The sequence below is a fragment of the Pisolithus orientalis genome, assembly GCF_024613125.1.
Source record: "Pisolithus orientalis strain OTSU chromosome Unknown F5J12scaffold_9, whole genome shotgun sequence".
Lineage (NCBI taxonomy): Eukaryota > Fungi > Basidiomycota > Agaricomycetes > Boletales > Pisolithaceae > Pisolithus > Pisolithus orientalis.
The window spans coordinates 966,229-978,004 of NW_026260790.1; the positions used below are offsets into that span (position 1 = coordinate 966,229).

Consider the following 11,776-nt stretch of genomic DNA (forward strand, 5'->3'; position numbering starts at 1 on the left):
TTGATTGGTCACTAATTTTGCAGACTCATATCCATAGATCCTCCACCATACAACAACTGCCACGCGGGATGGTTAATGTGTTCTGGCTATACATTGGTCTTCTCGAGTGTGTTGTCTTCCAAGGTTGGCGTCAACACTAATAAGCTCCAACTCCACCACCTCTGATGTCCAATGGGAAGTAACTTCTACTGGTCCCGACTATCAAGGCTCACAAACGCGCCACGTTGAACTGTGTGGCGCTTTTACACCCTTTGTTTTGGCGGTTACTACCCGAATAAATACCCTATAGATGTCCCCTACCCCTACCTTCCCCCCAGATACCAGCTAAAACAGTACCTTCTCATTATGAAACTCGCTACATTCTTTGTCTTCGCCTCTGCCTTCTCCCTCGCTTTTGCCGAGCCTATTCTGGGTACCGTGCCAACATTCATCGGTGCAATAACTCATCCAACGTTCATCACTACTTCCCCAGTTGCCAGACAGTGCATAGATGTCTGCTGCACGATCGTCTCCACTGTTTTTGGACCTCCTGCTTGGTACTGTAACCCAGGGACTTCTTGGTGTGTCTCGCTACGTTGATCAAGGTACAAATGCTACTTATGAGTTTCCCATCTATAGCTCCAGTGACCAGATTGCTACGTGTTGTGCCCAGACGAGTAACGGGTGGAATTGTCCATGAATATCTTACATCGCGAGTTGCAGTTACTGGTGATGTAGGGTAAGTTGTTGGCATAAAATTGATGACGTTTCAACACATCAGCAGTTTCCAGACACGAGGGTGTACCTTTACATCGATGGTTTTCGCGATTACTGCTTGAATAAATACTTGCCCTGACTTCATCGGATATCACCTCCGCGAAAATAGTTCTCTCGAGATCCAGCTCGACATGTACAAGCTCGGGGAGTTTCCAGCACGTTTTTAAAATGTGTCATTGTCCAGGGCTTGCTTTCATGTCATTCTGATTCTACCGACTTGTGTGTGCAGATCATCCGCCAATCAACATTTAGTACGATGAATGGTTAGAGAATGAGTCACCGAGACTGCGATTGTCCTCCCAGTTCAATGGTATCGACACGTAGCTCCAACATCACCACACTTGATCTTCAACGGAAAGTGGCCCCTACTGATCCTGACTATCAGGACTTGCAGACCCGCCAAGCCGGACGGTGAGGGACTTCAAAAGGGAGGGTCCAAGGGCATCATCCCCAGGAAAACGGTGTTTATGTGAAACTAATTTATATTACCGTGAACACTATGCAGCGAAGTACAACAATCGTATGTACGTGATATGCAGTGGTACACCTATCGCGCAGAACGCGGACCAACCTCAAGCAAGTCCGTAATCTGCTCCACTTCCACGCACTCCCTAGGGTGTTCAAAAACCCTAAATGGAATATGCTTCGGTATCGACAGCCGTGCCCGATATACCCTATTCTGTAGATCCCACCGCTTTTTCTCTCCATCTGTGATAGGCATCGTACCCCGTCTGGTTAGCCGCAACGAGTTGGAACTCAAGGACGTCGACGATCTCAGGGAGAACGAGCCTGAAGCCGACGAATCGAGAGATTCACGTGAAATATCATCCCCGGTCAGCTTCGGGGATGAAACCACCGACGAAAATGATGACGGAAATGATGACGGGAAAAAAGTTGACTTCCGTGATGGTTGGGGGAGTGGCGCGGATCCCGTGCGGAAGTTGTCAATGGTGACCGAGCGTCCCGGGACTGATGAGGTGGCTGGCGGCAGTACAGTACTCCCTCTCTTCGGCGACCTAGGTAGATCCGTGAGAACATCTTCTGCCTGTGTGCCTGTTGGGTCCTGCAGTCCTGCGGCAGTCACGTCCCGGATAAACACGCCCACGATCTGTGCCGGGCGCTCAAAAGCTAGCCTGGCGTACAATTCCAAGTCCTGTTCTCCAGAATCTCCTACGAGAATGAACCTTGACTGTGGAAAATGATCCAGGACTTCAACCACGTTGGCCCTTTTTCTGGTAGCAGGGGCTGACAGGAGGCCATTGAACAGTGATTTGCCGGTATACGAGCGTAGCCGGATAGAGCCTGGTGGAAGCCCAGAAATCTTAATAAACTGTCTCATAACTTGCAGAAGCTCGAATGGAGAGTTGGACTAGCGCCCATCCCAAATTAGCATCGAGCGCCAGCGGTTTCAGCCACGAGGTGACCTACCACATAATGAAACCTAACTCCGTGGCTCCACAATGCTCTATACCATTCTGCCATCTCAGGAATTACTGTTTCTTCCAGATCTTTGGCGAACACATTGTGGAATGCCGCTCGGGCGCCATCGATGACCCTGGACAATTTGACCGTGTCATCGATATCAGAAATTACGCGTAAAGTTGAGTGCGTGATCGGGATCCACCCTAGTGCAGCTCGTGGCGCACGTGTTGTGTGCGAGTGTTCAGGGCCTACGACCCTTGCTTCTACTAGAAGCTCGTGCTCCAGCGTGATCTTGTCACTGGCGATGTGGGAAGCAACGGGATGGGAACGAACGTCTTCCCAAGGAATTGTGATTGTACTCGCAAAGAACCCATCTGGTCCAGGGCGGACTTCATACGTTGTAATTGGTTGGCGGGAGTGGAGGCACCGACCAGCGCCGGGATTTGCAGGAGGGGAAAAGATAGACACCTGCACAGGCACCGAAGACAGTGGAGAAGCCCAGAATGGTCGCAAACGGGACTCTAGATTGTCATGCAGCCGCTTCAGCTGAGCGGGTGTATAGACTTCAGCTGAGGACAGCGCAGAAAAGAATTGTGTTGAGTCGGATGGCGGCACGTCTGTCTGGTTTAGACTATCAATAAACCGACGATCGAGGTCTCCGATTTCGAAGTCATCAGAAATCTCGTGAGGTCGAGGCGGGAGCTTTAGACCCCCGTCTTCTAAAAATTGGTTTGTCGGATATAGCTGCACCTTTGGGAGGGAAGCAAATGCTGCAGGAAGATGTCATTGGCGTTAGACACCATGCCAAGACATGCACGTACTCTTGGCGAGTCTAAGAAATGTCCGCTGGGGGGGAGTGAGTAGTTCAGGAGTGCGCCGAGAGGTAGCAATTCCAGAAATGTGCACTGCGATGTCGAATGCTGGAAAGGAAGACCAATTTAACAAGTACAGCACGGGCGATTTCCAGAACACCTACGGTCGAGCTGGTCAGGTTCCAAGCCTCGGGGGCACTTAGTGGCCCAGCCGGGAAAGAGGTCGACTTCATGGACGAGAACAGCTTCGGGGGCATTTCGCCTCAGCTTCTGAGCTGCCCATTGACTCCAAGTTTGCAGCATGTCTGGGCGGCGCAATTGGGCGCTGTTCTTCTGAAATGGTCTTAGCGTTCTTACGCGCGCTGGTAGTGAGAATCTAAAGTCGCGTCTGCCAAGGTAATCTTTCCAGCTGGACCGCGACTTAGGCGAGGACATTTTGTACGCAGGGTTCTTGGACGTACAGGAAGCAGGACAACATGTGTGGGCAAAGAAACGCCCGTCAGGCAGTTTATGAGGCGATGTGGGGGACTTCTTGGTGCAGCCACGAGTGGGCATGGGCGCCCGGGCCATCTGGTGTTGGGTGACAGCTGGTGCTACTGCTATCCGCCACTGGCACCACTACGGTACAGCGACGATACGCGTACCCAACAGACAGATTTCGTTCAACAAAAGGTTTCGGTTTCTCGAGATGTCGGCAGAGACGCAGAACAAGAAAAAACCAACACCGAGACAGCGAGGTCACCCCCGAGACCCTCCAGAAGTACGGTTATCCAAGAGTCTATCGTGGCTACTTCGCCATGGCGCTAAGACGGCAGGCCTCCAGATTCGTTCAGATGGATACGCACGCGTTTCGGACGTGGTGAGGACGGCGAACATTTACTTCAACGCAAACGAGTCGACCCGTTATCAGCTCGCCAATGTCATGTTCAAAGATGTCACTTTTCTACAACTCCAAGAGATAGTGAATCGAGATCAGAAGAATCGATATCATCTGTTATTTGAGCCATGTCTAACCCCGAGCAACAACTCGAGCGACGACCTATGGTGGATAAGGGCCAATCAAGGACATTCGATCAAGGTAACGTCTCTACTGCCCATCGCGGTCCTTCAGGTTTCAGGGTACCACCATGCTATCTAGGACGTCAAACTAGACCTTCAGCCTATCTCGTCCGCCTCTGAAATCCCATTGGCCGTGCATGGAACGACTCGCAAAGCATGGGACCTTATCGGTATGGAGGGTAGACTAGCCGTGATCACTTGGAACTAACAGCCCTACCCAGCTACTCAAGGGCTTTCCAGAATGAAGCGGAATCATGTGCACCTTGCACAAGGTGTCCCTGGCAGCGGTATCTTGAGCGGTACGTCGTGAGTTTTGGCAATAATAAGCCGTCGATCGAACGGGCATCATGCTACCGTCATGCAGGCATGCGCAACAGTTCCCAGGTCCTTATATTCATTGACGTCCAGAAGGCCATAGACGCGGGCATAAGATTCCACCTCTCCAAGAATGGCGTCGTTCTCACGGAAGGGGACGCAAAAGGTATCTTGGGACCGCAATTCTTCCAACGGGTTGAGTACGCCGACCGCACACCAGTACCAGGCTGGGAGGGGAGTGGGCCTGTTATACCGCGCGAAGTCGAAATTACCCAAATACGTCTTGCGGAGCAAGCCGCCGACCACACCAGTGTAGCTGAATCAGGTCGTGACAATATATCAGCGCTTTAATCAAATCCGAGCAACGTTATAGTAAGTTTTCGGCAAAGAAGTAAGCCTGTTATCCAACTTAGGTTGGACCAAACGTGACTTACTCGCCTCGCCAGCGTGAAAAGGATGGATGACGAACTGAATCAACAATCGACTACAACATACTAACATTGAAGGTCGTCGTGCTTCTCGTCAGCATTGTCATCAAATCCACGTTATGTTCGGATTGAAGATGTCACTACCAGAATAGCACTGGCTTTGCTTTCCAATTCTCGTTCCTCAGCGAAGTTAAACCCTTCAACGCCTGGAGTGTTATTGCAAAACTAAAGGATCACAACGCGAGGTCCTGGTCTGGACTAGCTGTGAGATGAGGGATTAGGATATAATGCCAGCCTTTTCAGCTCCCCATCTAAGTTGAAGCAGAAACGGCAGGAGTTGGGAGGCTGTTGTTCCCCTTCTGTACTTGCATGAGTTTTTGAAGTTCCTCCTTGTAGCTATTCAATTCCTTCAATTAAATAAAATGAGCAGACTACACATTCCAGAGGCAACAAGGACTGACAGTGTTGTTTGGTTCGAACTGGAGGCCGAGTGATACCGACTGTTCGGCCTCTGGCAGTCTTCTGAGGCCGACGAGTGCTTTGGCCTTTCGGAAATGGCCCTTTGGCCAGTTTCTCCGGATCGAAACGACGGTTTCTGCATCTACAAGAGCACCCAAGTAGTCTCCAAGCTCGAAGAGTGCCGCAGATCTATTTGAGATGACGGTAGAAAGTTCTTCGCGGAACAAGGCCGAGCTTTCCCATGGTGGCCTCTGAACGGCAATGTTAGCGGCCATATTGTACTTCGCAAGAGCTTCTCTGTGTTTATTGTGTTTATAGAGCGTCTGAAGCGCGTAAACATGAGCGTGCCACGAGAAGATATGGGTTACATACATTTCCCTCCTCCTTGGTGTTGGTGACTGCTTGAGAGAGCTTCTGCTGCAATACCGTTGGTGGGGGGGGACAGCGCAGGTTAGGATTGGTGATGAATATCTTGGATATCCGATTGAGAGCTGTGAAGTCCAATTTGCACACGTCGCACTTTTCGACTTTGTGTGGTTGACAGAATGCAAAGGCATGTCCTGGTCCTCCCACTGCGAGGTCTACTGGCTTGAAGTCGGCCTCAATACGGGCCTGCATGACCGGGTCAATCTGGGGTGCCAGCATAGGTCGCTGCACATTTGGCTGTCCTTGCACTGGTTGGGCCATGACTGTTGTCGGGCGGTGTTGGGGTGGTAACCCGGTGACGAAGCAGGAGCATGGGGATAGCAGATGGGACACTCCTTCCTAATATATCCATTGATTAGTCATCGTCATTTTTCATCCTCATGTCTCCCTTCCTTCCAACGTTTCTTCCGTTTCACCCACCGACGACTTAGAAAATTGCTGATACAAGTCTTACCAAGTTCGATAATATGTCCAATGGAATTGTAAATGCAGGTCTAGAGACTCAGTTTGGTGCGTACGGTGATCTTGCAGACGAAACGGGATGTATTCACAAGCGTTGTTCTGCTCTTGAAGCCTCTCTTGGGATCAACGGCTCAAAGTCTGCTTATGTTCCCCCCCACTTGAGAAATGCGCAGCGCGCTGCCTCCACTCCTCCCACCAACGGGTAAGTTTTTCCCACTTTTCCTACTCTCCGGCACCCCTTACTCAATTGGCGCTTATCCCCAGGACCGGCTGGAACGACCCCCGCGCATCACCCCGCAGTGCCTATGAACCACTGCGCGGCAGTGGCCAAAGCGATAGAAGCAGAGGCAGCGCCTTTGGTAATGGCCCTTTCGCCTCACCACGCGGTCGCGGCGACTGGGGCGGACGCTCGACGAGCAGCGGTTGGACAACCAGAGAAAATAGAGAAAACCGTGGCGGAGATAGCCAACACGAGTCTCCGGGCTACGGCATCTGGCGCAACGGGGCCCACATAGTCGGCCCTCGCAACATGCGCATGGAGAAAGAACTTTTCGGTGACCCAAATGACCCTTCCAAACAGCACACCGGAATAAACTTTGAAAAATATGACGATATCCCCGTCGAGGCTACGGGCGCAGGTGTTCCTGACCCCGTCACCACGTTCACTAATCCCCCTTTGGATCCCCTCCTCCTCGAAAACATCAGTTCCGCTCGTTACACCACCCCCACACCCGTCCAAAAGTACTCCATTCCCATCGTCGCTGCAGACAGGGACTTAATGGCATGCGCTCAGGTAAGTTCAGATATACAATCACTTGACTGCGCCGCATGATACTCACATGAATTCCAGACTGGTTCAGGGAAAACAGCCGGTTTCCTTTTCCCTATTCTTTCCGCATCCTTCGCTTCTGGACCCCGTCCACCTCCAGCGGAGACCCCTCAAATGGGGTACGCTCGTACACGTAAAGCTTATCCCACAGCTCTTATCTTGGCTCCAACGCGTGAGCTCGTCAGTCAAATTCATGAGGAAGCACGTAAGTTTGCCTACCGCTCCTGGCTTCGCCCTGCCGTCGTGTACGGTGGCGCGGACATCAACCAGCAGCTCCGTCAAATCGAGCGTGGGTGTGATTTGCTCAGTGCGACGCCCGGGCGTCTCGTAGACCTCATCGAGCGGGGGCGCATTAGCCTTAACAACATCCGCTACCTCGTCCTTGATGAAGCCGATCGTATGCTTGATATGGGTTTCGAACCTCAGATCAGGCGTATTGTGCAGGGAGAAGACATGCCTGGTGTCCATGACCGCCAGACCCTCATGTTTAGTGCCACGTTCCCTCGCGACATCCAGCTGCTCGCAAGGGACTTCCTCAAGGATTACATCTTCCTCTCCGTCGGTCGCGTTGGCTCTACATCTGAAAACATCACGCAGAAGGTTGAGTATGTCGAGGATCATGACAAGCGCTCCGTCTTACTCGACATCTTGGCCTCGGAACCTCCGGGTGGTCTTACTCTCATTTTCGTCGAGACCAAGCGCATGGCTGACATGCTGTCCGACTTCTTGATGAGCAACCACCTTCCTGCGACATCCATTCATGGTGATCGCTCTCAGCGTGAACGTGAGATGGCGTTGCAGACTTTCCGTACTGGCCGCACTCCCATCCTCGTTGCTACTGCCGTGGCTGCTCGTGGACTCGACATTCCTAACGTCACACACGTTGTCAATTATGACCTCCCTTCTGACATCGATGACTACGTACACCGCATTGGTCGTACCGGTCGTGCGGGTAACACGGGTGTTTCCACTGCGTTCTTCAACCGCGGCAACAAAAACATCGGCAGGGACCTCATCGAACTCCTTCGTGAGGCCAACCAAGAGATTCCTGCGTGGTTGGACCAGGTAGTACAGGAGTCGACGTTTGGGTCTGGCTATCGTGGCCGTGGCCGTGGAGGTAGTAGGGGTGGTCGTGGCGGTAGTCGTGATTACCGTCAATCTGGTAACTCGTATGGTGGTGGATATGGTGGCGGTTATAGCGGAGGTGGTGGCAGAGGGTATGGTGGGGGCCCTTCGTATGGTGGTTACGGAGGCGGAAACAGCTACGGAAATAGCGGTTCGAGCTGGTGGTGAAATGCATCACCCATGCAACCTCATGGATCATCACTCTTTCTCCTTTTCCTTTTGATGTGCAGACCCTCAAGAAATCCTGGCATTCGCCTTGCGGCCGTTCATGGAACCTTTCTTTTCACATGAATATGCCGACCTTCCACCTCTCGCTCTATGTTTGTTCCCTTGCTCTCGAACACCTTGGACTCTTCGCGCTGCTCTTATGAATCAATTTGTCTCGTTGCACCCACCTGCTCATCATGAAGATATTACGGCCTACCTTATTCGTCGTTGTCTGTGTTTCTACTGTCATCGGCGCGTCTGTCTATTCATCTAATAGCATCGACTAATCACGCGCTATCCACCCCCATTCATTCCCGTCCATACTATAGATAAACGTAAACGGCGGGGCCGTAGACATGAGCAGATATACATCCTACGCTTTCGGTGTCAGTCTTCCGTCTCGCGATACCCACTTCTTATTGCGATACGCAAGCCGGACATTATTTTCTGATATCCCTCCATTGGCATCACGAGATATTATTTGTTAGAGCATCGCGCCATCATGTGTACCGTAGTGTTTCCTTTTTTCAATTATTTCATTGTTTGGCACTATTCAATGTGGTGTGGGCTGTGAGTCTAACTTGATGGACTTGGAAATGCGAAAAAGGGCCGGCTAAAGCACTGTCACAGCGGCAGCCAGCGTTTTGACAGTGGGACCGTCACAACAAATTGCTTTGTACTTCATTCCTGCAATTCCCTCGGGTGCGTCTACATATCATATTTTGCGTGTTGGATGCTCACGTCCTCAAAGAAACGATGCATCATCGAGGCTCGTCACCCGTTTTTGACACGCCTGAATTTCCGCCTTTGAGAAGGCTCAAGCCGTTGCCTAAGCGTAGACGCACGTCCGATTGTTCTACGGGCACCGTGGCAGCGAATCAGGACGTCGATATCCTCAACTTACCAGCTCCCATGGCAGGTTTCTTTGGCGGTGCCCAATCAATTGGAGAGGAACTCATCACGCAGGCCGGCTCGCTTACGTCCCAAATAGCTCTGCAGTCCTATTACGCATCCCTGCTTACAAGCAGTGGAGTGGGCATTGATGATGCACACGATGGCAGTGCGCGAGGGATTCTCAATGAGGCTCACGCTGAGGATCTCTCTGGAACCCTCGGACAGTCATTGGATCTGAACATTGTCTTCCCGCATCCCACGGACGAACGTTTCACTTTGGAGAGGCAAGACGAGGGTCAGAGCGAAGGAGATAGCATGGATCATCTGCAGCACCCGGGGAACACAAAGAAGAGGAAAGTTCCGATGAACATGTCCAGGTCTGCAAGTTGGCTGGAGCTGCCATTACGGGGTGAAGGAGACATCGCTGACGGGGCATTGTCGATGGGACAATTTGGCCAAGATCTGGATTTTTTGGTCGCTCCATTACCGGTGGCTCAGACAACCAGGAAAGGAAAGATCTCCCCTTCTGCACTCGCAGGTTTGCAGCACAAAGAGCTTCTCAAACACAGAAAACGCCAGCTTGCTACCGTGCTCGGCACTTTATCCTTGGGTGACATCCTACCCCTTGATCAAGCGATCTCGACCCATATTCCTTTCGTCGGCACGATGCTGGACGCATCCTTCGATACCCACAAAGTGAGGCTATCTCACAGACGAGGACCGCGTTTAGGCTCGGGCTGCAAAAGCCAAAGCGCTGTCGGACGCGAGCAACAGGGCCGTGTTCCCTACTGCCCAATTCACGTTTTCTTACCCGAGTGCGAGTGAGTGATATGATGTAATCTGCTAATGTCGGAGCTTGATCATGCTGGTCTTTCCTCCAGCCTCCGAGCACTTGCTCGCCACAAAACAGGAGATGCTGGCATTACGTTCGCGCTTTGAGGCCGAGCTTGCACGTCAAACAAGCAAGGCAGCGAAGACAGCTACCCAAGCTAAAAAGGCAAGTGTCGAATCTACCAAGACATCTCGACCCAAGCGGTCGGAGAAGGCACAACAGCGCCCGCGTACGGTCTCAATTGATCGGGCAGTGGATCTTTCCAAGCCGCCCTCTTTAGGCAAGTCTGGTAGAAACAAGAAGAAAACCAGCGTCGCTTCGGATCAGCAGGATCGAAAGAACTATGTCCCATCGCGCCTCGCCGCCATCGTACCATCTAATCAAGCCAATGCCAATCTAAATGTCCAGAATCTGCTTGGAACCCATCCTTTCCGGTTTCTATCTGCCAACATACCTCCGCGCAGACGGAAAAAGGCTGTCGTAACGCCGACGGCTCAGATCATAGATCCCGAGGAAGAATGGATATGCCCACATTGCGAATACTCTCTGTTCTATAGTGATGGGCCTGAATACAAGCGCGCAATCCGGAACCGCAAGAAGGCACTACAACGGCGACGGCGGGCGCAAGAGCGTGCTGCAGGTGGATTGAGTACACCAAAAACACTTGCTAAGGCTGCGTCGGTTGACGGAAATTACGACGATTACGGCCAATTCTCCGCCCGATCTCCCGCTATCTCCAAATCTTCTGAATGGAAACAAGGACTGGACGTGAAGGGAGTGGAAGGACAGCAACATCTACAATCAGGATAGTAACTTCCTACTCTAGCATCGCTGCTGCGTTTCATTTGGCTCTTCTCTTGTACACGCAAAGCACACTCGTTTTTGATCAAAGCAGTCGCATCCGCGTTTGTGATAATGCCATCCCGCACTTTTATCTAATGGGCGGACATTTGATTGCACCATAAGTTTGCTGGCCTGAAACACCTGGAGTTCAAACTCCAGCGCAAGATTCATAGGTTTTATGAGTGGTTTGTGTTGACCAGGCCTGTTGCGGCGTGGCCTCCTCGCGGTCATGTAGGCCTGTAAAAAGCTTCCGCTGATCGCTGCCAGCGTTAGCATAATAAAAATTAAAAAAATCTGAAACCTGCCTAATCACTGCCACAGCGCTGCTGTATGGCTGAGGAGAGACAGAAATTCTATACTGGTGTACAGCTAACAAGCTGTTTGATCTTGCAAATAACTTATTCGACTGGACTCATCCCATCGGGATCAACAAAAACCTAGCTTGGAGCGCTGGTGCGTTAGTCATTACCGCTAGGTTTAAGCATCACTGATTCACGTAACTCTGACGGGATGCAATAGTCAGGTGCATCTCCATCGCGGCAGTCTAATAATGTGAGCAAACGACACTCGATCACACTGGCGCAACAGGGACCACCTTGTGCATCTTGGGCCTTCCATTTTTCAGGGTCGTCGTGTTGCTTGATCACGTTCGTGGCTTGCGGCGAGGAAAAGCATATGGGACTCTTCATCGCTTTGTCCCACCGTCAATCATTAATATCTTTCCATGTTGATCTCGTTCTGACTACTATGTTTCCTTCATTTCGGATATAGAACTAGCCTCGTGCGCACACACCATAATACTGGCTGTACTTCGGAGTTTCCTGCCCCGCAGCCCTGTGATATATTCCGACTAATAAGTCCAGGTATCTCACTCGCTTTTTTCTTGACCCTGTCGCTTGCACGAGAG

General features: G+C 51.5%; 6 protein-coding genes across 6 annotated transcripts; 4 read left to right on the forward strand and 2 right to left on the reverse strand.

Annotated features, from left to right (window-relative positions):
- Positions 1 to 37: 37 nt before the first annotated feature.
- Positions 38 to 831, forward strand: F5J12DRAFT_822249 (uncharacterized protein). Its single transcript, XM_051745347.1, has 2 exons — positions 38 to 718; positions 764 to 831. The coding sequence occupies exon 1, from the start codon at positions 346 to 348 to the stop codon at positions 577 to 579; it is 234 nt and encodes a 77-aa protein (XP_051601473.1). The 5' UTR covers positions 38 to 345; the 3' UTR covers positions 580 to 718; positions 764 to 831.
- A 413-nt stretch (positions 832 to 1,244) lies between these two features.
- F5J12DRAFT_740668 (uncharacterized protein) lies at positions 1,245 to 3,533 on the reverse strand. The gene is made up of 4 exons (XM_051742019.1): positions 3,155 to 3,533; positions 3,000 to 3,098; positions 2,185 to 2,948; positions 1,245 to 2,125 (listed from the first exon to the last, which is right to left on the reverse strand). Exons 1-4 carry the CDS (start codon positions 3,423 to 3,425, stop codon positions 1,304 to 1,306), a joined length of 1,956 nt encoding a protein of 651 aa, XP_051601474.1. The 5' UTR covers positions 3,426 to 3,533; the 3' UTR covers positions 1,245 to 1,303.
- Positions 3,534 to 3,678: 145 nt separating this feature from the next.
- On the forward strand, positions 3,679 to 4,715 carry F5J12DRAFT_891379 (KptA family-domain-containing protein; the record flags this gene model as incomplete). The annotated part of the gene is made up of 4 exons (XM_051747481.1): positions 3,679 to 4,068; positions 4,129 to 4,219; positions 4,271 to 4,348; positions 4,414 to 4,715. The coding sequence occupies 4 exons, from the start codon at positions 3,679 to 3,681 to the stop codon at positions 4,713 to 4,715; spliced, it is 861 nt and encodes a 286-aa protein (XP_051601475.1).
- A 104-nt stretch (positions 4,716 to 4,819) lies between these two features.
- Positions 4,820 to 5,869, reverse strand: F5J12DRAFT_973307 (uncharacterized protein; the record flags this gene model as incomplete). Its single annotated transcript, XM_051750119.1, has 2 exons — positions 4,820 to 5,574; positions 5,624 to 5,869. 2 exons carry the CDS (start codon positions 5,867 to 5,869, stop codon positions 5,224 to 5,226), a joined length of 597 nt encoding a protein of 198 aa, XP_051601476.1. The 3' UTR covers positions 4,820 to 5,223.
- A 217-nt stretch (positions 5,870 to 6,086) lies between these two features.
- On the forward strand, positions 6,087 to 8,023 carry F5J12DRAFT_920550 (P-loop containing nucleoside triphosphate hydrolase protein; the record flags this gene model as incomplete). The annotated part of the gene is made up of 4 exons (XM_051749265.1): positions 6,087 to 6,187; positions 6,251 to 6,341; positions 6,404 to 6,932; positions 6,990 to 8,023. Coding segments are annotated over exons 1-4 (1,695 nt in total), but the record flags the coding sequence as incomplete, so codon positions are not given.
- A 1,033-nt stretch (positions 8,024 to 9,056) lies between these two features.
- Positions 9,057 to 10,836, forward strand: F5J12DRAFT_781852 (uncharacterized protein; the record flags this gene model as incomplete). The annotated part of the gene is made up of 3 exons (XM_051742631.1): positions 9,057 to 9,890; positions 9,925 to 10,015; positions 10,076 to 10,836. The coding sequence occupies 3 exons, from the start codon at positions 9,057 to 9,059 to the stop codon at positions 10,834 to 10,836; spliced, it is 1,686 nt and encodes a 561-aa protein (XP_051601478.1).
- Positions 10,837 to 11,776: the final 940 nt, after the last annotated feature.

Bases quoted from the DNA above. Each gene is read 5' to 3' on its own strand.
- F5J12DRAFT_822249 (XM_051745347.1), top strand. From the start codon at position 346: ATGAAACTCGCTACATTCTTTGTCTTCGCCTCTGCCTTCTCCCTCGCT.
- F5J12DRAFT_740668 (XM_051742019.1), bottom strand. From the start codon at position 3,425: ATGTCCTCGCCTAAGTCGCGGTCCAGCTGGAAAGATTACCTTGGCAGA. The intron at 2,949-2,999 runs GTACGTGCATGT...ATCTTCCTGCAG, and splicing joins ATTTCTTAGACTCGCCAAGA to CATTTGCTTCCCTCCCAAAG. The intron at 2,126-2,184 runs GTAGGTCACCTC...GATGGGCGCTAG, and splicing joins GAGTTAGGTTTCATTATGTG to TCCAACTCTCCATTCGAGCT.